The sequence below is a fragment of the Lolium rigidum genome, chromosome 1, assembly GCF_022539505.1.
Source record: "Lolium rigidum isolate FL_2022 chromosome 1, APGP_CSIRO_Lrig_0.1, whole genome shotgun sequence".
In the NCBI taxonomy this organism is placed as follows: Eukaryota; Viridiplantae; Streptophyta; class Magnoliopsida; order Poales; family Poaceae; genus Lolium; species Lolium rigidum.
Window position 1 is genome coordinate 84,991,745 of NC_061508.1, and position 21,045 is coordinate 85,012,789.

At 43.3% G+C, this 21,045-nt stretch overlaps 2 protein-coding genes across 2 annotated transcripts; one reads left to right on the top strand and one right to left on the bottom strand.

The window, feature by feature from the left end:
* The first annotated feature begins 1,382 nt into the window (after nucleotides 1–1,382).
* On the top strand, nucleotides 1,383–7,114 carry LOC124676869 (FKBP12-interacting protein of 37 kDa-like). Its single transcript, XM_047212892.1, has 13 exons — nucleotides 1,383–1,494; nucleotides 1,609–1,670; nucleotides 2,077–2,141; nucleotides 2,230–2,266; nucleotides 2,878–2,965; nucleotides 3,038–3,102; nucleotides 3,181–3,258; nucleotides 3,397–3,444; nucleotides 5,665–5,718; nucleotides 6,182–6,343; nucleotides 6,513–6,582; nucleotides 6,794–6,849; nucleotides 6,937–7,114. The coding sequence occupies exons 1-13, from the start codon at nucleotides 1,398–1,400 to the stop codon at nucleotides 7,108–7,110; spliced, it is 1,056 nt and encodes a 351-aa protein (XP_047068848.1). The 5' UTR covers nucleotides 1,383–1,397; the 3' UTR covers nucleotides 7,111–7,114.
* A 6,700-nt stretch (nucleotides 7,115–13,814) lies between these two features.
* On the bottom strand, nucleotides 13,815–16,894 carry LOC124676879. The gene is made up of 6 exons (XM_047212900.1): nucleotides 16,614–16,894; nucleotides 15,714–15,833; nucleotides 15,526–15,604; nucleotides 15,110–15,196; nucleotides 14,242–14,304; nucleotides 13,815–14,083 (listed from the first exon to the last, which is right to left on the bottom strand). The coding sequence occupies exons 1-6, from the start codon at nucleotides 16,667–16,669 to the stop codon at nucleotides 14,006–14,008; spliced, it is 483 nt and encodes a 160-aa protein (XP_047068856.1). The 5' UTR covers nucleotides 16,670–16,894; the 3' UTR covers nucleotides 13,815–14,005.
* Between the last annotated feature and the right edge of the window lie 4,151 nt (nucleotides 16,895–21,045).

The window sequence follows — 21,045 nt, forward strand, 5'->3', positions numbered from 1 at the left end:
GGGGAAAATATCTAGTGATACTGGTAACACACCTCACATTATACCATGATACCACTTCACAAAATTTAAATTGTATGTGTCAAAAAAGTTCAAAACAAATTAGTGGTTGTTGACATGATGTGTGTTTACATTTTCTAGATTTTTCACAAGCAAATTTAAAATACACCACTAGAATCAAAAAAAAAGACAAATGCTATGTAAATAGTGACATTTTGTGTTTTAATCTTTATGTGACACTATTCATGCTTGAATTCTCATTTTTGTTTCTCTTAGAGTATTTTGAATTTGGTTATGAAAGTTACATGGCATGTAGACACGCATCTTGTGAGCACCCCAAATTTTAGTTTTGAATTTTTTGACATTTAAAATTTAAATTTTAAAGGGTGGTATCATGGTATCAAATAAGGTCAATTTACCAGGTTGGCGCGTACCGTGCGCGCACATCTTCCGCGCATTGTACGAGCCCAGTTAGGCGATGGTGTTTTTATTTTTTCTATTTTGTTTTATTTAAAATCTTGTTCCTTATTTTTTGCCTTTTTATTTTTTTTATTTAAGATTCGTAAAATGTTAAGATTTAAAAACGTTCAAATTTAATTTTGTGCGGATTTTAAATTTTAACATTTTCTAAAAATGTATAAACAATTTGTAGATATAAAATCATTCAAATTTTGAATATTTTAAAATTTTAAAATGTTTGGCTCTAGAAAAATTTAAATTTAAAATTAAATTTGAAAAGTGCAAATTTAAAAAATGATATTTTTTCAAAAGATATTCAAATTTTTTAAAAAAGTTCAGATCTAAAAAATGTTCACTCTTAAAATAAATTAAAATAGTTTAAAGTTTAGTTTTTTAAAAAATAATGAATTTGAAAAACAGAAAAGAAACAACTGAAAAAGGAGAAAAAGAAAAAGAAATACTGCCTCATCTTGAGCCACGACACAACTAGGCGCCGCAGGCACGCAAGGGTGTGCGGTATCCGCGTGATTGCCGACCAGGTCGGCGGCTAGGAGCACCCGCGCAAGATAGAGCGAGAGAAGAGAGAGAGGAACCAGCCGATTGAAAAGTGGAGTTTTCCTATTATTTGGCACATTTTTTCAAGGTATTTTATTTTGGTTTGAATTTCTTTGACATACTATATCTCAGGTGGCCTTGGGCCAGTTTAGCCAGCACATTGAAATTGTCCTGCAGGTCAAAAGGCCGAGAAAATATAGGTGCTACCAGTGAGGGCTTTGTGCCCGTTCCCCAAGGCCCACAATCAGACAAAGCCCTCCTCCCCTTCCCTGCAGACCGGTGCCTTCTCTCTCCGGCGCCCAAGGACAAACCCTCGCCGTCACAGCACCACTTCATCGGCGGCTGTACCGGCCGTTTCGCTGTTTCGCACGACGGCGGCGGAGGCTATGGCGGACGCACCTTCCCCTCGCCTCGACGAAGACGAAACCTTCGGCCGCGACTTCAACGCCTCGCCCTCCCGCAGCGCCGCGCCCGCCCGTTCCGGTCTCTCCCTATGCCCTCTCAATCCCCTCCACTCGCCGCCTTAGCTTTTATCAGCCGTCGACCTTTGTCTTCTGCGGAACTCACCGGGTTCATGTGGCGCTTTTGCTGCTGCAGGCGAGAAGAGGCCGTTCGGGGATCTGGATGAGGATGAAGACGACGTCTTCGCTTCCAAGAAGGTACTTGGTCTAGTTTTTGAAATCCAATACAAAATCTTCTCTTTTCCTTTGGCCGCTGCAGCAATTCGTGGCAAATTTTATGTATCGGAGTCACTCCCTTATTTCCATGCTGAATTACAGTTACCACCATTACGGTTCGCAATATTGCAACATCAAACCTTGCTTAGCACTTTGGTCTCGGTGAAGTTGTTTCTATCCTGAATGGATGGTGCGATGAACGATATACTATGAATGTTTTCACATGGAATTGTAATTGTGGGATTAGGTATTATAAGGATAAAAGGAAGATGCAAATTAAACAATTTGTTTAGTCCTCTTGGACAAGTTCTTGCTTACCTAATAGTCCTACAAGTTTCGCCGATTTCACGCAACAAGAACTTTGCTTAAGACAGCAAGTTGTGTGCAGGGTAAGAAGGTGGAGGAGAGCGCGCCGGGTGCTGCCACAGGAATGATTCTGTCTCTTCGGGAAAGGTGCATTGCATTGTTATATAACTTTTGATCTATTGATATCCATATTGTTAATTGTCAACATGCGACTAAATTCTCTCTGATTTTCAAGTTTGCAGAGCTGCAAAGAAAATCTTGAAACAAACCAGGTGTGTAGTTAGTCCCTGTTCTTTCGTGTTTTCATTTTTTTAGTAATGGACAGTTTTGTTAAGCTGAACCTACTATGTTAGTGACTTCAAATACTCTGTTATTCCTCATTCTGGCATAAATAATCACCGATCCCATGTAATCAGATTTACTGTAATTGCTAAGCAATTATTGCCAGATATATACTGGGTCCTTTTAGTAGATGTTTTTTTCTAATGAAGTATTACTGGCCAAACCTTGTCCTCTCACAAAGTACAATTCTTTCAGAACAGTAGTTAAGATATTTTTAACCTATAATGCAATTTTGACCTTTGGATATGAAAATGCATAAACTAATAAGATTAGCATACAATGTATCTGAACTTCGCATCAAATCTGGAATGTGAGAAATAGAAAGACGAGTCAAAACTAATAGTACACTAATGGATATATAATTTATCTTGAAAAATTGAGTAGCATGATCAAATGTTGTCTCTGAAATGTGGAGATGTAGTTTCAATAACCGTGTCTGCAGTTTTGTTCCAGCATTACTGATTTGCACTCTATTCCATTGCAATGATCCAAAATGTTGTGAGCAGTAATTTTTTAAATGCTGCATTTTTATGCAATACAGGTGGAACTGGAAGCTGCTAAGTCGGAAATTCAGAAGTGGCATTCAGCATTTCAGAACATTCCAGCTGTACCTGCAGGAACCAATCCAGGTTGGCAAGTTAAATCCAAGTCCTTCCTATTTCTGGTAATGACTGAAAAATAATATATAATTATAAATACAGAGCCTGTTTCAGTGGTTACTTATCTAAGTAACCTAAAGTCGTCAGAGGAGTCACTGAAGGAGCAGGTTGGTTCTTTTGGCATGCTTGTAAAACTGGTGTAGTACTTATGCTTTACGTCAGCTTGACTGTTCTTTAATGCTCAGCTGGAGAAAGCAAAGAAAAGAGAGGCTGCTTTTATTGTAACATTTGCAAAACGAGAACAAGAGATTGCAGAATTAAAGGTACTCGCTCAGAGCCTCCTTCTACAATGAGAAATATTTTTGATTTGGACTAGTCTGAACAGTATTTTGTAATAATCAATTTCTAGCATCCGTCTAGTTGTGCTGACTGTTGGTTATGTTTTTCCTTTGAGTTTGCAGTCTGCAGTTAGGGATTTGAAAACACAGTTGAGGCCACCGTCAATGCAGGTATAATGCGGCCCATGATATTTGTTCTGCACTTCTGACAATTTATTGTGCATTCAAAGTTTTAATTCCTACCGTTTCTCGAAAGTTACTTGTGTGAGGTGTGTAGGTGGAATTACTGCAAAATGTGAACTGTAAAAGAAGACTTCAGTAGCTAAAATCGTCTATGTAGAACCTAACCATGATTGCTTTCTGCATACTGTAATGTGTAAATCCTACTAATTAGTATGGACTTGTTACAAGCAAAGTGATGGCAGTACATGTTAACTATGTTAGGAAAAACTCATAATATCTGTTTCTTGTTGAAAGGTGTACACATTCTTTCATCTTGTGCTTACCTTTCCCTTCTGTTTGATATACTAAGCCTCCATGATCTGCAGTAGTCAACCCTTATCTGTAGTTCTATATCAATTCCACTGATCCACATATTGTAGAGGGAGTAGCATGAATGAAGGGATGACACGGGTGATGAGGCAAGTGACAATCTGTACTATGCAACCATGTTAAGTGTACCTTGCAGGTGCAATTTAGTCGAAAGTAAACCCAGGTTGATTTCTCGTGTTCTTTTGTATGCTCTGCAAGGAGGGCAGTGAGCAGTCTGGTCATTGTTTTACAACATACAAGAGATCTGGTTTATGGTATTTTATATTGCATATAATATTTTAAAAAGATAAGTTGCGGGGCATGGAGTTTTGGCACACAGGTCCAAATAGTCCTGATATCTGGACCAACCAATATTTATAGGGATGTGTGTCAGAATGATTTCGAAAAGAGATTCGGTTGGCATGTAAAGCTGTTAAATACTTAAATCGACCAGAGTATTGCGCATTGAATTCGCTTGGCCCATGTGAGGATGCAGTGCGCGTGTGTACGTGACGGAACTCTCGTGAAGGTTAACAGGGAGTCCATCCCGGGAGTCGACACCGCTCGCCGCAGTCGAGTCTGACATTGTCACTCGCAGGGACGCGGTGACGGCGCCAGGCCATCAATCCTGGTGCAACTTCCGCTTTGTCTAGAAGTATGGCGCCGAGGCCATCGCCGTCCATCAACAGCATGTTTGTGCTCAGCCTCCACACGACCACGCCTTCTGCGCTTCTCTGTTTTCCTCCCATTCCTCGTCCTCGAGATCGGCAAGGCTCCAATACGAAGTGTGCTGAGTGCTGCGAGGTGGAGGCCGTCAGGTTCACGGTAGTGGCGAAGGGAGGATGCCGGTGGTGCTCTGGAAGCGGTCGCCGGTGTTGCTACAGTTCTGGCGCGTGTGGCCAAACTACGAGATGGCCGCCATGGATCTGCTTGAGGCGAGAAGTGCAGCAAATGACGGGGATGATTGGGGTAGTCGAGGCTTGGTGGGGCCACTCGGTCTAGGACGTGGGGTTTCCGTTTGTACCGCTCCATCTTAAACAGCAACAAACACATTAAATGCAGACTGACTGTGGGCCTTGTCACTGTTCCTAATTCATGCTACCGATGGAATACACAATCGAATACAGCTAGCATCACAGATCTGAGAGAAACTGGGCGGTATAGATACCGGGAGCATCTGGACCCCAGTTCCATTACGAATTTCCATAAGTTGCGGCGATAATAAATTGCATCCTCTCCAATTCGAAAGGTTATCTTATAGGTAAACAGGACAGCTACTGAGTCAGTACATAAGTTCAAATGAGAGAATATGTTGATTATTCTTCCTTGATTGCCCTATTAACATACATGCCTGACATAAGCTTTGTTTAATGATTAAGGAACGTGAGATGCTCTGAACTCTGAAGACTGGTGCCTTGTCATCTATTCTAGCTTTCCCCATGTATATCTTCTTTAAAAATTGAGTGGAAATACCTTACATTCTGATTGGATATCTTCTCCTTCATACTGTGCCAATGATATGCCAATTTAGTTTGGACTCCACACACAGTAGGATTAGCTTCTCCCAAAAGCTTGTTTTCTTAGAGAAGTAATGGGCAAGGGGCTCTTGGGATAGGAACAGGCTTAGGTACTGTCTGTAATGAAAGAACTACTCGGCAAATTCACAGGAGGGATTGGGATAATATTACCACATAAAAAATGTGGCCTTAAGCTTCCTGAGAAGGCATAATGGCTAGTAGTTCACCCTGTATGGGGCCCTTAAACTTCGGCTAGATCTTAAATGAATCTTAATAATGCAGTGACCCTATGTTGTTACACTGAACTGCTTATTTACTTGTCTTATTCTGAATGCTTTAACAGACGAGGCGATTATTGCTTGACCCAGCAATTCACGAGGAATTTACACGGTTAAAGGTCAGTGAGTTCCCTTCAATCAGACAATTCTTTTTTGCATTATATGAGTATGCACCAGAATGTTAAGAAGTGGAAAACCACTTTGGATAGCACTCTTCTGATGCTCCTTTGCACTATTTTTAGAATTTTAGTCAAACGTGTAAATTTCTCAAATAGGTAGTGAGACAGATTTTGCATGTCTTCTGTTGAATCAATGTTTATAATCCTCTTAAGCAAGTTTGACAGACAGGAAGCCCATCATTGCCATCATATTGCTCATAGCTGTCACAAAGATTGTTTTATTATGCCTTATAAGTGCAAATTATAGAAGGTATAAGAAAATATGTATAATTCAAGCATAGTATTATTTGGTGTACCATGCATGCTGATAACACCTTGAGAATTATAACTTCGAAATTGTGTTTTACTAGTGTCCAAGGAAAGCTATAACTTACCTTGGCTGGCATTGCCTATTTTTGTCCAGAATCTTGCAGAAGAAAAGGAGAAGAAAATAAAAGAGCTACAGGACAATGTTGCTGCTGTCAATTTTACTCCATCCAGCAAGCATGGGAAAATGCTAATGGCCAAGTGTAGAACACTGCAAGAGGAAAATGAAGAGATTGGGGCGATGGCTTCTGAAGGAAAAGTGAGTCTTCCAACAGATGTCGGAGGTTTAAATATGCTTCCAATTTTTTTGTGCTTTTCAAAGAATAAAATCATTGGTTTTTCTTTGAACAACCAACATATTAGAGCAGAAATTCAGTGCCATGTTAGTTTTGCCAGAATTAGTTCTAACGGAACTATCTTTTGTATAGATCCATGAACTTGGAATGAAAATCGCAGTTCTGAAGACCCAGAACAATGAGCTAAGGAATCAGTTCGATGGTACGTGTCAAGTTACATCCAAGTGAAAATAATAGTGAAGAACCATTATTCGTGTTTGTTAGTTATTTTTGTTAAATCTGATGTATATGGCTGAATAATCATATGTATTGTGTACATTAATAGAAATTTGTTGACTCCTTAATCATATCTCTGAGTTTTATAGTTATGCTAACATTTATCTGCTTAACCTTTTTTCTTTTGTTGTTCTTAGCGTTGTACAAGCACATGGATGGCTTAACAAATGATGTCGAGAGGTCAAATGAAATGGTAGGATTCATCGTTCATGTCGCTACTACTAAACTACCTGCTATTTTTTTTCTCTGCTAAGCCATTTGAACTGTCAACTGTTGCTAGGTGTCCATCCTGCAAGAGGAGTTAGAAGCTAGAGATGTAGAGCTGACAAGGCTGAAGGAGATGCTTTCCCAGAAAGGGGCAACTGAGGACACACCAGCTGAAGAAACAAACGAAGCTGCAGATGATATGAACGCTACTACTTCTGACCCGCAGCCGATCAAACTAGAGGCCTAAGGCTGTAAAACAATTTTCCAGTGCGAGTTGGGTTTCCTGAGAAATCCAGCTGCAACTCTGTATGCCTCGATGTAACATTCCTGTATCGCAGGTGCTAAATTATACAGTACAGTTTATGTAATAGTACAATTTATCTCATTTATCTATTCTTGATTTGCATTGCATGTTTTATCTTAGAAGCATTTGATAAGCTGTCATCCTGACGGATGTGGCCAATGTTTCCTTGCTAAATCTGTCATGCTTCTCTGTATTCTCTCGTGTCCTATGGATTGGTATCCTAAGAGAACCAGCAACATGCGTATCCCTGTGATGTGAACGACCTTGGTTCGTGTATGCTTCAGTGTCCTGGCCTTCCGTCCGTTTTCCCCTCGTCAAGGCAACTCCAGAGTCCAGAGGTAATGTTAGGTAAGAAAGACGTCGACAATACTGCAATCCACTCCCTAAACGGAAACTCGCTTTGGCACGATAGGTCTCTCGTGTTAGAATTATTCCGTCCTGTACTCAGCTAGCTTAATTATGCTGCTATAAATATACACGTGTAAGTTGTAACCCCCCTGATATCAGGCAGATCGATTCACGTGCAACAAAAAGTTCATTGTCGGTTGACTAGCTAGCTTGTCTACGTTCGTCGTCGGGACAAACAGGTCGACCATGGGAGCACTATGCAGCTCTTTGGGGTTGACAACACGACGGTCCTACGACCTACTGCCGCCGGAACTCCTGGACCTCGTCATAGCCGGGCTCCCCGACCCCGCCGACAGGGCCCGCGCCCGCGCCGTCTGCCGCTCGTGGCACTCCGCCGTGCGCCGCCGCGGCGCCCAGCCATGGCGGCTGCCTAGCACGATGTCGATGTGCGCCATTGACCGCCCCCCTTCCTTGCCCCGGGGCGGCGCCGATATCTTCGGCTCCGCCGATGACTGGCTCGCCGTTCGAGTAGGCAAGAGCGCAAGTTTTTCTTGTACAATCCCTTCCTCGTCAACAGCGTGCCGCTGCCCGAGCTAGAGGCCGTCATCGGCCACGACAAACCTGCCATCTACAAGTTCCTCATGCGCTCCGGCGCCGATGATCTCATTGCCATCACCGCCAACAACAGGAGATATGCCTTCATGGTGATCCGCCCGGGGAAGGGCGTGTGGCTGCCGCCGCCACGGACGCGCCCCTACGTCGACATCATCGACTTCGCTTTCCTCCATGGAAAGCTCTACGCCATCACCAACGCAGAGGACCTCATCACCTTTGATCTCGCCCTAGATGGCGATGGAAGACCCATGGTCACCATGGGAAGCTACCTCATCAAAAACTCGCCAGATCATTACAATGCTCACCACCATGAGGAGGCGCATCAGGTGGCAGCCGCACCAGATGACACCTCTTTCCACAATTGCTCGTCTCAGGCCTGGTCACACCCTGGATCTAATGCTCTCCACATCACTAGCCGCAGTCTGGTTGAATCAGGCGGGAAGCTGCTCATGGTGAGGCATTATCAGCAATTTCGTAAAAAGATGGATGTTGAACATTTAGGCGCTCCATACGTTACGCGTGGGGTGGAAGTTTTCGAAGCGGACCCCAACGTCGGCGCTTGGAAGCCGGTGACTGGTGGGCTAGGAGGCGGCCGGGCACTCTTTATCAGCATGCACTTCTCCAAGTCCGTAGCTGCGCCATGTGGAGAGGTGAAGGAGGATCTCATATATTTCATGGGCACCGGTGAGGTCTTCAACCTTAAGACCGGCACTCGTAGCCCATCGCACTTGTGTAGGGCTTTCAGGCGAGAAACATGGCTTTTTCACCCAGAATTGGTGTATTAGCAGTGAAAGAAAATTCCATGAACACCAAGTATTACTATGTTTTATAAATCTATTTTCCCATGTACCTCCTTGATATATCCGGCAGCATATTATACTTCCAACTTTATCAACCAATGTTTCTTTTTGTGCTCAGCACATTGCCTGAAGAAACAAGAATCAGGTATATATGCTTTGATTTCCTTTAATAAACACAAGATACAAAATACAAAATACGGTTTTGCTATGTCTCAGTCAATTGAGAATTTCTTAAGTCTCAGTCACCCACAAAAATGCACTTGAGTTGCACTTTTCTGTCAAAAAAGTGCAATTGCACTTTTCTACTACTAATCCGAGTTGCACATTTTTTGAACTGCAGTTACACTTTTCTGAGGTGACTGAGACTTAATAAAATCTCAGTCGACTAAGACATAGGCACACCCTACAAAATATGTAACAAAAATAACAGCAAGATAACTAAGAAGAATGATATACTGCTGTCAACAAAAATAAAGTAAAAGATATATACAACGCCTTCCACCCTCTTGAACACTTCCGGTGCCATGCACCGGCCACCATGACATTACAGGCACAAACGTAAGGGCCGGAGCTAGTAGGGTGGAAGGGTGGGGCACGCCCCACCCTAAGATTCAGCCCGCTAGCCCAATACGTATTGTACGACTGAAAAAAAAACGCTATATTCCAAGCCCAGGCGTGCTCCGTTCTAGGTTCGACTTCTATCTGCCAAGCTTCTCGATCTCGAGCCGACTACGGAGTCAATTATCAGTCCCAATCGATCTCGATTTGCTTGTTCCTGATATAAAAATTCATCGCTGCTAGACGAACGGCGGCACGTCGACTAACTGCTGATTGGGCTCATCGCGCGAGGAAAAGAGACGATTAGACGAAGGGAACGGCCATCGGCCGATAGGGATTTGTACGCTTGTAGATTCTGCTCGTTGGAGAGTTCAGCTACGAGCGTAGCAACTTATGTAGTTTCTGATCTGCCAACAAATTCAGGTAAGGTGCGTAGCTTAGCTACAGGTTGTACGTTTCTCTAATTCTTCACTAGATCTAATTGTTCTTTAATTTTAAGTAATATGTGTTCATTGTTTCATTATAAATTCATTTTCTTCATTCTATAGCAAATTTAATATGTGTTCATTGTTTCATTATAAATTCATTTTCTTCATTCTATAGCAAATTTAATATGTGTTCATTGTTTCATTATATCTGTTACATTGGAAAAAAAATTAGTTGCCCCACCCTAACGTAAAATCCTGGATCCGCCGAGTGTCCTAACTAGTGTACATGACGGATGATCGTTCTGCTCACAAGGATGCAACCGCCGGCTGACTGCATTTTGGCCAGTCTGGATGCTGTTGCAGACAGAGACAGGCAAAACCGATTCCATTCCACAACTTCCCATGAAAAGGTTTAGAGCGGAAGTGAATGTGTGCACTGCCTCCAACTTGGTTTGACCAGCCGAAAAACACATAGGCAAACTGCCTGCCTACTTGGAAACATTGCCAGCCAACACAGTACCACAGAATTAAATCACAGTACAGATGCAGGCCATTTTGAATCCAAATCCAAAAGGTTCTGTAATGTGAGCCACCGAACTTAATAGTAGTGAATTTAAAATCGCAGTTCAGACATTCCACGAAACACAACATGCAACATCCAGAAATTCTTCTACTCACTCTTGAGCATAGTGGAAACCTAGCTAACAGCTTGGCCATGTTTTCAACCATTTGCCAGGGAAGACTAATATATAATAATAGAGCATTTCATATTTGTTCATGGATATGCTTGAACACGGTGGAACCATAACGCTGAAGGTATGTTCAAAAAGACGGACTCATGCAAGTTGGTCCGGTTAGCTCTGCAGGGCTTCTCCATGATAGTTTGTTTCAGAGTACTTGAATCCGTACTTCTTGAAATATTCTCGAAATCCATATACGCTCTGGTCATAGTTGAACTGCACATAAGGAAATAGTATCAAATCAGCTCAACCTGGAACCGAGTCTATAAAGGCATTAGAGCATCTCTAGCAGAGCCGTAAACCACGCCGGAACCGTATTCCAGCCGATTTACTGGTTCAAGTCGAAAGTGGCGCAGAACAGAGACTGAACTCGCCGTTCGGCCCGAAAAACTTTTTCAGGGGCCTGAAAATTTTTAGACTCGATCCCTTTTAATACAGACCAAAGGTTGTCCAAAATTAAACGGACTTCTCCAGCACCGCCGTCCGTACAATCGCCTCCAGCCGCCGATTTCTGGCTATTTGCTAGCGACGAAGACCAAGCTCGTGGCTGCAGATGAGGCATGCAGCGGGCGTTTTCACCTCGACAAGGCAACTCCAGAGTACAGAGGTAATGTTAGGTAAGAAAGAGGTCGATAATACTCCAATCCACTCCCAAAACGGAAACTCGCTTTGGCACGATAGGTCTCTCGTGTTAGAATTATTCCGTCCTGTACTCAGCTAGCTTAATTATCTTGCTATAAATATACGCGTGTAAGTTGTAACCCCCCTCAAATCAGGCAGATCGATTCTCGTGCAACAAAAAGTTCTGGTCGGTTGACTAGCTAGCTTGTCTACGTTCGTCGTCGGGACAAACAGGTCGACCATGGGAGCACTATGCAGCTCTGCCTCTCTGGGGTTGACAACACGACGGTCCGACGACCTTCCACTTCCGCCGGAGCTCCTGGACCTCGTCATAGCCGGGGTCCCCGACCCCGCCGACCGGGCCCGCGCCCGCGCCGTCTGCCGCTCGTGGCACTCCGCCGTGCGCCGCCGCGGCACCCAGCCATGGCGGCTGCCTAGCACGATGCGCGTCATGGACCGCCTCTGTTCCTTTCCCCGCGGCGCCCGCGTCTTCGGCTCCACCAATGACTGGCTCGCCGTTCGACTAGGCAAAGACAAGGAGGAGTGCGGCAAGTTTCTCTTGCACAATCCCTTCCTCCTCGTCGACAACAAGGTGCCGCTGCCCGAGCTCGAGGCCGTCATCGGCCACGACGAACCTGTCATCTACAAGTTCCTCATGCGCTCCGGCGCCGATGACCTCATCGCCGTCATCGCCAACAACAGGAGGTATGCCTTCATGGTGGTCCGCCCGGGGAAGGGCGTGTGGCTGCCGCCGCCACGGACGCGCCCCTACGTCGACATCATCGACTTCGCTTTCCTCCAAGGGAAGCTCTACGCCATCACCGAGGCAGAGGACCTCATCCCCTTTGACCTCGCCTTGGATGGCGATGGAAGACCCATGGTCACCATGGGAACCTACCTCATCAAAAAATCGCCAGATTATTACAATGCTCACCACCATGAGGCGGCGCACCTGGTAGCAGCCGCACCAGATGACTTCTCTTTCCACAATTGCTCAGCATCACTAGCCTGGACGCCACGCGCTGGATCTCCTGATGATCTCCACATCACTAGCCGCCATCTGGTTGAATCACGCGGGAAGCTACTCATGGTGAGGCATCATCATCAAACACGTCAAGAGATGGGTAACCATATAGGTGCTCCATACGTTACCCGTGGGGTGGAAGTTTTCGAAGCGGACCCCAACGCTGGCGCTTGGAAGCCGGTGACCGGTGGGCTAGGAGGCGGCGGGGCACTCTTTATCAGCATGCAGTTCTCCAAGTCCGTAGCTGCGCCATGTGGAGAGGTGGAGGAGGATCTCATTTATTTCATGGGTACCGGTGAGGCCTTCAACCTCAAGACTGGTACTCGTAGCTCATCGCACTTGTGTACGTCTTTCGGGCGGCGAACATGGATCTTTCACCCAGAATTGGTGTATTAGCAGTGTATTTAAAAAAATTCACCAACACCAATAATTTGATGCACTCCTCCGTCTAAAAATAGGTGTTTCAACTTTATCTAGATACACATCTAGATAATTTTTATCTAGACAAAAGTGTGACATATTTTTAGACGGAGGGAGTAAGTATTACTATGTTTTATCTATTTTCCCATGCACCTCCTTGATATATTGGTCTGCATATATTATACTTCCAACTTTATCAACCAATGTTTCTTTTTGTGCTCAGCACATTGCCTGAAGAAACAAGAATGAGGTACATATGCTTGATTTCTTTTAACAATAAACACAAGATACAAAATATGCAACAAAAACAACATAAGCTAAAGTAGGTAGAAAGATATACCGCTGCCAACAACGCCGTCCACCCTCTTGAACAATTTGGGCACCATGCACCGGCCACCATGACATTACAGGCATAGTGTCCTACTACCTCTATTTTTTTTGACATTTTCAGCTGAGTAGCTACGTTGTGCAAACCGCACATGCACGACTGAAGCCGTGTTGGTATGTGCCTACTTTTTGGCAGTGTCCTACTACCTCTATTCCATGAAACAAGTGATACATTTTCAGTCAAAAGCCAATATGTTGCAAATTTGACAAATCTTATAGGTAAACATATAAACATCTATGGTACTACTATAGTATTGTACCTGGACGGATCATCATAATGTAGGATGCAAGCGCTGGATTGACTGCATTACGAACAGTCTGAGGCTGTTGCAGACAGGGATAGGCAAAACCGATTCCATTCCACAACTTCCTATGGAAAGGAGTGGAATGGAATTTTATAGATTTACATTACAGTAGTAAGCTATTGAATTGGTCACACTGCCTCCAACTAGGTTTAACCAGCCAATAAGGTCACCCCCAAAGAACACATAGGCAAACTGCCAGCCTACTTGGACACACCCAGCCAACACAGTACCACAAAATTAAATAACAGTCCGATCCAGGCCATTTTGAATTCAAATCCAAAAGGTTCTGTAATGTGAGTCACCAAACTTAATAATAGTGAATTTAAAATCGCAGTTCAGACATTCCACATAACACAACATGCAACATCCAAAAATTCTTCTACTCACTCTTGACCATAGTGGAACCTAGCTAACAGTTTGGCCATGTTTTCAACCATATGCCAGGGGAGGCTAATATATAATAACAGAGCATTTCATATTTGTTCATGGATATGCTTGAACACAGCAGAACCATAACGCTGATGGTACGTTCAAAAAGCCAGACTCATGCAAGTTGGTCCGGTTAGCTCTGCAGGGCTTCTCCATGATAGACCTAGTTTGTTTCAGAGTACTTGAATCCGTACTTCTTGAAATATTCTCGAAATCCATATACGCTCTGGTCATAGTTGAACTGCACATAAGGAAATAGTATCACATCAGCTCAACCTGGAACCGAGTCTATAAAGGCATTAGACTGACAAGTAAATGAGTGATGTATTCTTTGTGGAAACGGCAACACAAATGGCTCATGCACGAATATTTTGAAGTAATTTTCAGGACATTGCTTACAGGTAGAACTTTCGCGGAATACTTTGTGATGTTCTGATCCGCAATCTTTCCTGGGTTAGCAGCCTGAGAAAATAAAGAGCATGTTGTTACAGGGACAAAACAATGATAAATCACATTTATGTGTAAATGCAACTAGCACGATAAGTAAAGATGAAAGAAAGAAAACAAAATTAATTATTCTGGAAACAATGCGGTGGCACGTTACCAAATAATATGTGATGCCTATTAGACAAGAAACAACAGAAACACATTAAACACAGCTACGCAAATAATAACTAGAATAGGTACCGCCATTTAAGATTAACGAACTGACCATAAAGGGCATGCCAAAATGGCATGCCAATGAAAACAAGAATCCTGATCTGTCAAAAGGTGCAGCAATGGATCTCTTGACCTACACAATACCCATATTTCCTGAATACTTAGACCATTCTTCCACAAACTAGACTAGTGCTTTTCTGCTATCCCAAAAACTAATTGCACAAATATTGGGGCAGTCTTGTATTGTAATGGTGGTTGCAAATCAGCCCGTCAATGCAATTTGCGCTTTCCCCTATTCGGAGGATTGCGAAAGGCGAAAGCACATATAGAGAAACTTTTCTCGGAATTACTCTCAAGCTAGGGCATATGAATTCCAAATTGCTAAAAGTAACGTGCAGAAAGAAGTTTGGTTCTTTTAACAATTTTCAAGTCATGAACACACATACTGACATACGTTTTCCATCCACAAACATTAGCAAACAATATAATATCAAGAATTGAGATTGTTGACAAAAATGTTAATGGCAACATATTACGAAGTACGGAGTAATTGCCAGAAAATGGCAACAAGTGTGAACCAATAAAACATTAAGCAAACAATTATAACCTGTTCTGGGTTGTAAAATACTTCAAGAAATGGATACTCAGTCTTCTGCCTCGTAAGGCAAAAACTAGGATACTTTGGACATTCCACCTGCCAGCACAAAAAAAGATAGTCAATTCCTATTTGTTTGAGACTAAAGAAAAAAAAAGATGCCAGAAGTGGCAACACACAGCAAAATAATCAAATTCTTATTTGTTTGACACTAAAGGCAAAACCGATGGCAGCAAGTCACAATTTGTACAGATGAGAAACAAGAATAAACAAATTTTGAACATATTTATTACCCAAGAAGCCATATTTATTTGAAAAGATAGAAAAGCATAGTGCATTAACATTTTCAAATTAACTCATGATTTTATAAGTGACTTGAAAATACTTCCACTGCATTTTTTTTTTGCACACATAATAAGCCTGCTTACCCGAACAAACTTTACATGAGGATAAAATGTAGCAGCAGCTTCCTCCAGTACTTTGTCCAGATGTTGTGTATAAGTGCATCTACAAAAGAAATCTCGTTACTGCTGTGACTATGTGCAAAGCTTTTGACATAGAACGCTTTAACTATTCTTTTGTGTGTTTCTGAACAAAAAACAGGAGCATAGCATACTTAATAGTGAAGGCCACAACCACAGGCCGTCCTTCATGTAATAGCTGCACAAACTGGCGCTCAGAGGTGAATGGTATAATCCTTGACGGCCCTAGATCCTTGGGATATCCAGTGTAGTACCTTCAATATCATAAAGATGATGAAAACATAATGAAATATGATAACGTACAAATGAGTTTAATTCTAAGAAGGAATATGTATACAAACTAGTTCCTGCAGCTGAGTGAGTGTGAACAACTACTTCCATAGTGATGTGAACAATGACTTCCTGAGTGAGTGCAAGAAGCACCTTACAGGTTTCCAAACCTTTTTAGCGCAACAATATTCATAAATAGAAATCGCTTGCTCGTCCTAGCGAATAAAGTGTGATGAGAATGTTTGATAAATTTCGTTCGTAGCGCAGACAAAAACCGAATTACATGTATGGATAGCGTGATGAGTACAGTGTCCTATCATATCTATATATAGGTAACAAGATTATCGATAAGTAATCACTATACACCAAGAGAAAGCCTATAAATGACTGTAGAATCCATCTTGCCTAACTGAAGAAGTAAAAAAAACACCATCTAACATTAAGACGGCATGTTCAATTATTTTTCTTTAAGAACATCAATACATGTAAACACATGAGCACTACGATTTAAGCACACTTCTACACCGCACTTATCACCATTTGTACATGAATAATTGGCATGTTAGCAAAAGGATAAAGAGACAAACTATAGATGAGTACCAAAATGGGATTAACGAGATAAATGATGCTACTTTCGCTATACTCAGTTTATCAAGAAAATGGATAAATCACCTCAAGCATGCTGACAATTGTATATACTATAAGACAGACAAGAGAATAAAACCAGAACGTGGGCTCGAGGGTTGTGGGGTTTATTTTCTTACTTGGATTTCGACCGAAGCTGGGAAACCATCCTGTCGAAAAATGATTCATCCGCCATCTCTGAGGTACACGAAGCGCGTGCGGGCGAGGCGCCGCCGGGGACGCAGTCTGAGAGTGGCGACCGTAGAAGCCGGAGCCGGAACCTCCCGGGAGGAAACTGGGAGGACAACGGCGGGAGGAGCCGGTTAGGTCTTGAGCGGCCGAGCAGGAGCAGATGGGCAGGCGGCGGCCGGAATGACGGAGTCGGGGAGGGGAAGGCGAGGTGGCTGACGGCCGGCGGGGGAGGGAGGGAGGAGTCGCGGATGCGGCGGCGGCGGGGGTCGAGGGGACTGGGGGAGGATGCTCCAGCGACCAGCAGTCGAGCCCGACGAGAGAGATGGGGCACTTCTCCCTGACGCTGAAAGCCGGAACGAGAGATGGGAGCTTTTTTTTTCTTTTTCTGAACTTTAGATTAGGGGTACAAAAAAATTTCAGGAATTCTGGGTGGGCCACGCCTTCCGGCCCACCCGCTGCATCCGCCTATGGCCGGAGGGCCATGGTGGGGTCCGAGACTTAAGAGCATCTCCAGTCGCGTGCTTCAAAGCCTCTTTTTATCCGGGCGCGATCTGATACGGTGTCCAACGTTTCGAGCCCGTCCCCGCCCCACAAGGGACGCTCCGGACATGCCGGACACAACGAAAAGCGAGGCGAGGAGTGGCGGGACCGACGCGTCAGCGGCACATTGAAGTTTAACCTAACCGTCGCCTACCTCGCGCCGGAAGTTATTGGCGCGTAGCAACGGTGCAGTTCTCGTAGAGACGCAGCAAAGAGTCTCATCGCGCCTAGCTCTGCGTGCCGCCGTTAATGAGCGCCACCGCTCCCCCGCCTCCCTTCGGCCTATAAAAAGGGTCGCTCTCTCATCGTTCCTTACACAGAAGCCCTAGCGCCTCTCTCCCCAACCCTAGCCACCACCATCTCAAGAGTCGACGCCATGTCTGATAGAGGTGGAGGACGAGCTCGCGGCTGATGTCTACTCACGCTTCTTTTCCTGTAGACAGGGTTGGGCCTCCAAGAGCAGAGGTTTGTAGAACAGCAGCGAGTTTTCCCTTAAGTGGATCACTCAAGGTTTATCGAACTCAGGGAGGAAGAGGTCAAAGATATCCCTCTCAAGCAACCCTGCAATCACGATATAAGAAGTCTCTTGTGTCCCCAACACACCTAATACACTTGTCAGATGTATAGGTGCACTAGTTCGGCGAAGAGATAGTGAAATACATGTAGTATGGATGAATATGAGCGGTAATAGCAATCTGAATAAAATATGGCAGCAAGTAAACATGCAACAGAACAGTAAATAAGCGGCGCCAGAAAATAGCTTGCTGGCGTGAGAGGCAATTCTTTGTGGTGGAAGCAAGGCCTAGGGATCATACTTTCACTAGTGGACACTCTCAACATTGATCACATAATAAATAAGTTCTATTTCCTTGTGCTACATATATTCTTGTTGGATGATGAACAACACTAATTGTGTAGGATTACACGAACCCTCAATGCCGGAGTTAACAAGCTCCACAACATTCGATATTCATGTTTAAGTAACCTTAGAGTATAATAGATCTTTGCAAAATAGACCAAGTACTAACATAGCATGCACACTCGTCACCATCACACTATGAAGGAGGCATAGATCACATCAATACTATCATAGCGATAATCAACTCCATAACCTACAAGAGATTATGATCATAATCTACGACAAGAACTACACAATGCACACACTTGTCACCATTACATCATGCGGGAGGAATAGACTACTTTAATAACATCACATGAGTAGCACATAGATAAATAGTGATACAAAACACATTGCAATCATAAAGGGATATAAATAAGCACTTCACTATGCCATTCATAACGGTGAATAAGTATTACGTGAAATATAGCCTAAGAGACCCACACGGTGCACACACTCGTCACCTTTACACACGTGGGACAAGGAGTCTCCGGAGATCACATAAGTAAAACCCACTTGACTAGCATAATGACATCTAGATTACAAGCATCATCATATGAATCTCAATCATGTAAGGCAGCTCATGAGATTATTGTATTGAAGTACATAGGAGAGAGATGAACCACATAGCTACCGGTACAGCCCCGAGCCTCGATGGAGAACTACTCCCTCCTCATGGGAGACGAGCAGCGGTGATGAAGATGGCGGTGGTGTCGATGGAGAAGCCTTCCGGGGGCACTTCCCCGTCCCGGCGGCGTGCCGGAACAGAGACTCCTGTCCCCCAGATCTTGGCTTCGCGATGGCGGCGGCTCTGGAAGGTTTCGCGTACCGTGGTTTATTCGTATCGGGGTTTTAGGTCAGGGAGACTTTATAGGCGAAGAGGCGGAGTCGGAAGGGTTACGGGGGGCCCACACACTAGCCCGGCGCCCCCCCCCTCTGGCCGCGCCGCCATGGTGTGTGGGGGCCCTGTGGCCCTCCTCTGGCTCCTCTCGGGTGTTCTGGAAGTTTCGTGTAAATATAAGATACTGGGCGTTGATTTCGTCCGATTCCGAGAATATTTCCTTACTAGGATTTCTGAAACCAAAACAGCGAAAAACGAAGCGGCACTTCGGCATCTCGTCAATAGGTTAGTTCCGGAAAACGCATAAATATGACATAAAGTATGCATAAAACACGTAGATATCATCAATAAAGTAGCATGGAACATAAGAAATTATAGATACGTTGGAGACGTATCAGCATCCCCAAGCTTAGTTCCTACTCGTCCTCGAGTAGGTAAACGATAATAATGATAATTTCTTAAGTGACATGCCATCATAACCTTGATCATACTATTGTAAGCATATGTAATGAATGCAGCGATCAAAAACAATGGTAATGACATGAGTAAACAAATGAATCATAAAGCAAAGACTTTTCATGAATAGTACTTTCAATACAAGCATCAATAAGTCTTGCATAAGAGTTAGCTCCAATAATTCAAAGTAGAGGTATTGACGCAACACAAAGGAAGATTATGTTTCAGCGGTTGCTTTCAACTTGTAACATGTATATCTCATGGATATTGTCAATGTAAAGTAATATAACAAGTGCAATATGCAAGTATGTAGGAATCAATGCACAGTTCACACAAGTGTTTGCTTCTTGAGATGGAGAGAAATAGGTGAACTGACTCAAAAATAAAAGTAAAAGAATGGCCCCTTCGCAGAGGGAAGCATTGATTGCTATATTTGTGCTAGAGCTTTTATTTTGAAAACATAAAGAGAGCATAAAAATAAAGTTTTGAGAGGTGTTTGTTGTTGTCAATGAATGGTAGCGGGTACTCTAACCCCCTTGCCAGACAAACCTTCAAAGAGCGGCTCCCATTTTATTTTATTTTTGGGTGGCACTCCTTCCAACCTTTCTTTCACAAACCATGGCTAACCGAATCCTCGGGTGCACTGCCAACAATCTCATACCATGAAGGAGTGCCTTTTTATTTTAGTTTTATTATGATGACACTCCTCCCCACCTTTGCTTTCTCAAGCCATGGCTAACCGAATCCTTCGGGTGCCGTCCAACAATCACATTCCATGGAGGAGTGTCTATTTTGGTTAATTAATTTGGGACTGGGAATCCCATTGCCAGCTCTTTTTGCAAAATTATTGGACAAGCGGATGAAGCCACTAGTCCATTGGTGAAAGTTGCCCAACAAGATTGAAAGATAAACACCACATACTTCCTCATGAGCTATAAAACATTGACACAAATAAGAGGTAATAACTTTTGAATTGTTTAAAGGTAGCACTCAAGCAATTTACTTTGGAATGGCGGAGAAATACCATGTAGTAGGTAGGTATGGTGGACACAAATGGCATAGTGGTTGGCTCAAGGATTTGGATGCATGAGAAGTATTCCCTCTCGATACAAGGCTTAGGCTAGCAAGGTTGTTTGAAACAAACACAAGGATGAACCGGTGCAGCAAAACTCACATAAAAGACATATTGTAAACACTATAAGACTCTACACCGCCTTCCTTGTTGTTCAAAACTCAATACTAGAAATTATCTAGACCTTAGAGAGACCAATTATGCAAACCAAATTTTAGCAAGCTCTATGTATTTCTTCATTAATGAGTGCAAAGTATATGATGCAAGAGCTTAAACATGAGCACAACAATTGCCAAGTATCACATTATCCAAAACATTTTACCAATTACTACATGTAGCATTTTCTGTTTCCAACCATATAACAATTAACGAAGCAGTTTCAACCTTCGCCATGAACATTAAAAGCTAAGAACACATGTGTTCATATGAACCAGCGGAGCGTGTCTCTCTCCCACACAAGGATGAACTTATTCAAACAAAACAAAAATAAAAAACAAACAGACGCTCCAAGTAAAATACATAAGGATGTGACGGAATAAAAATATAGTTTCACTAGAAGTGACCTGATAATGT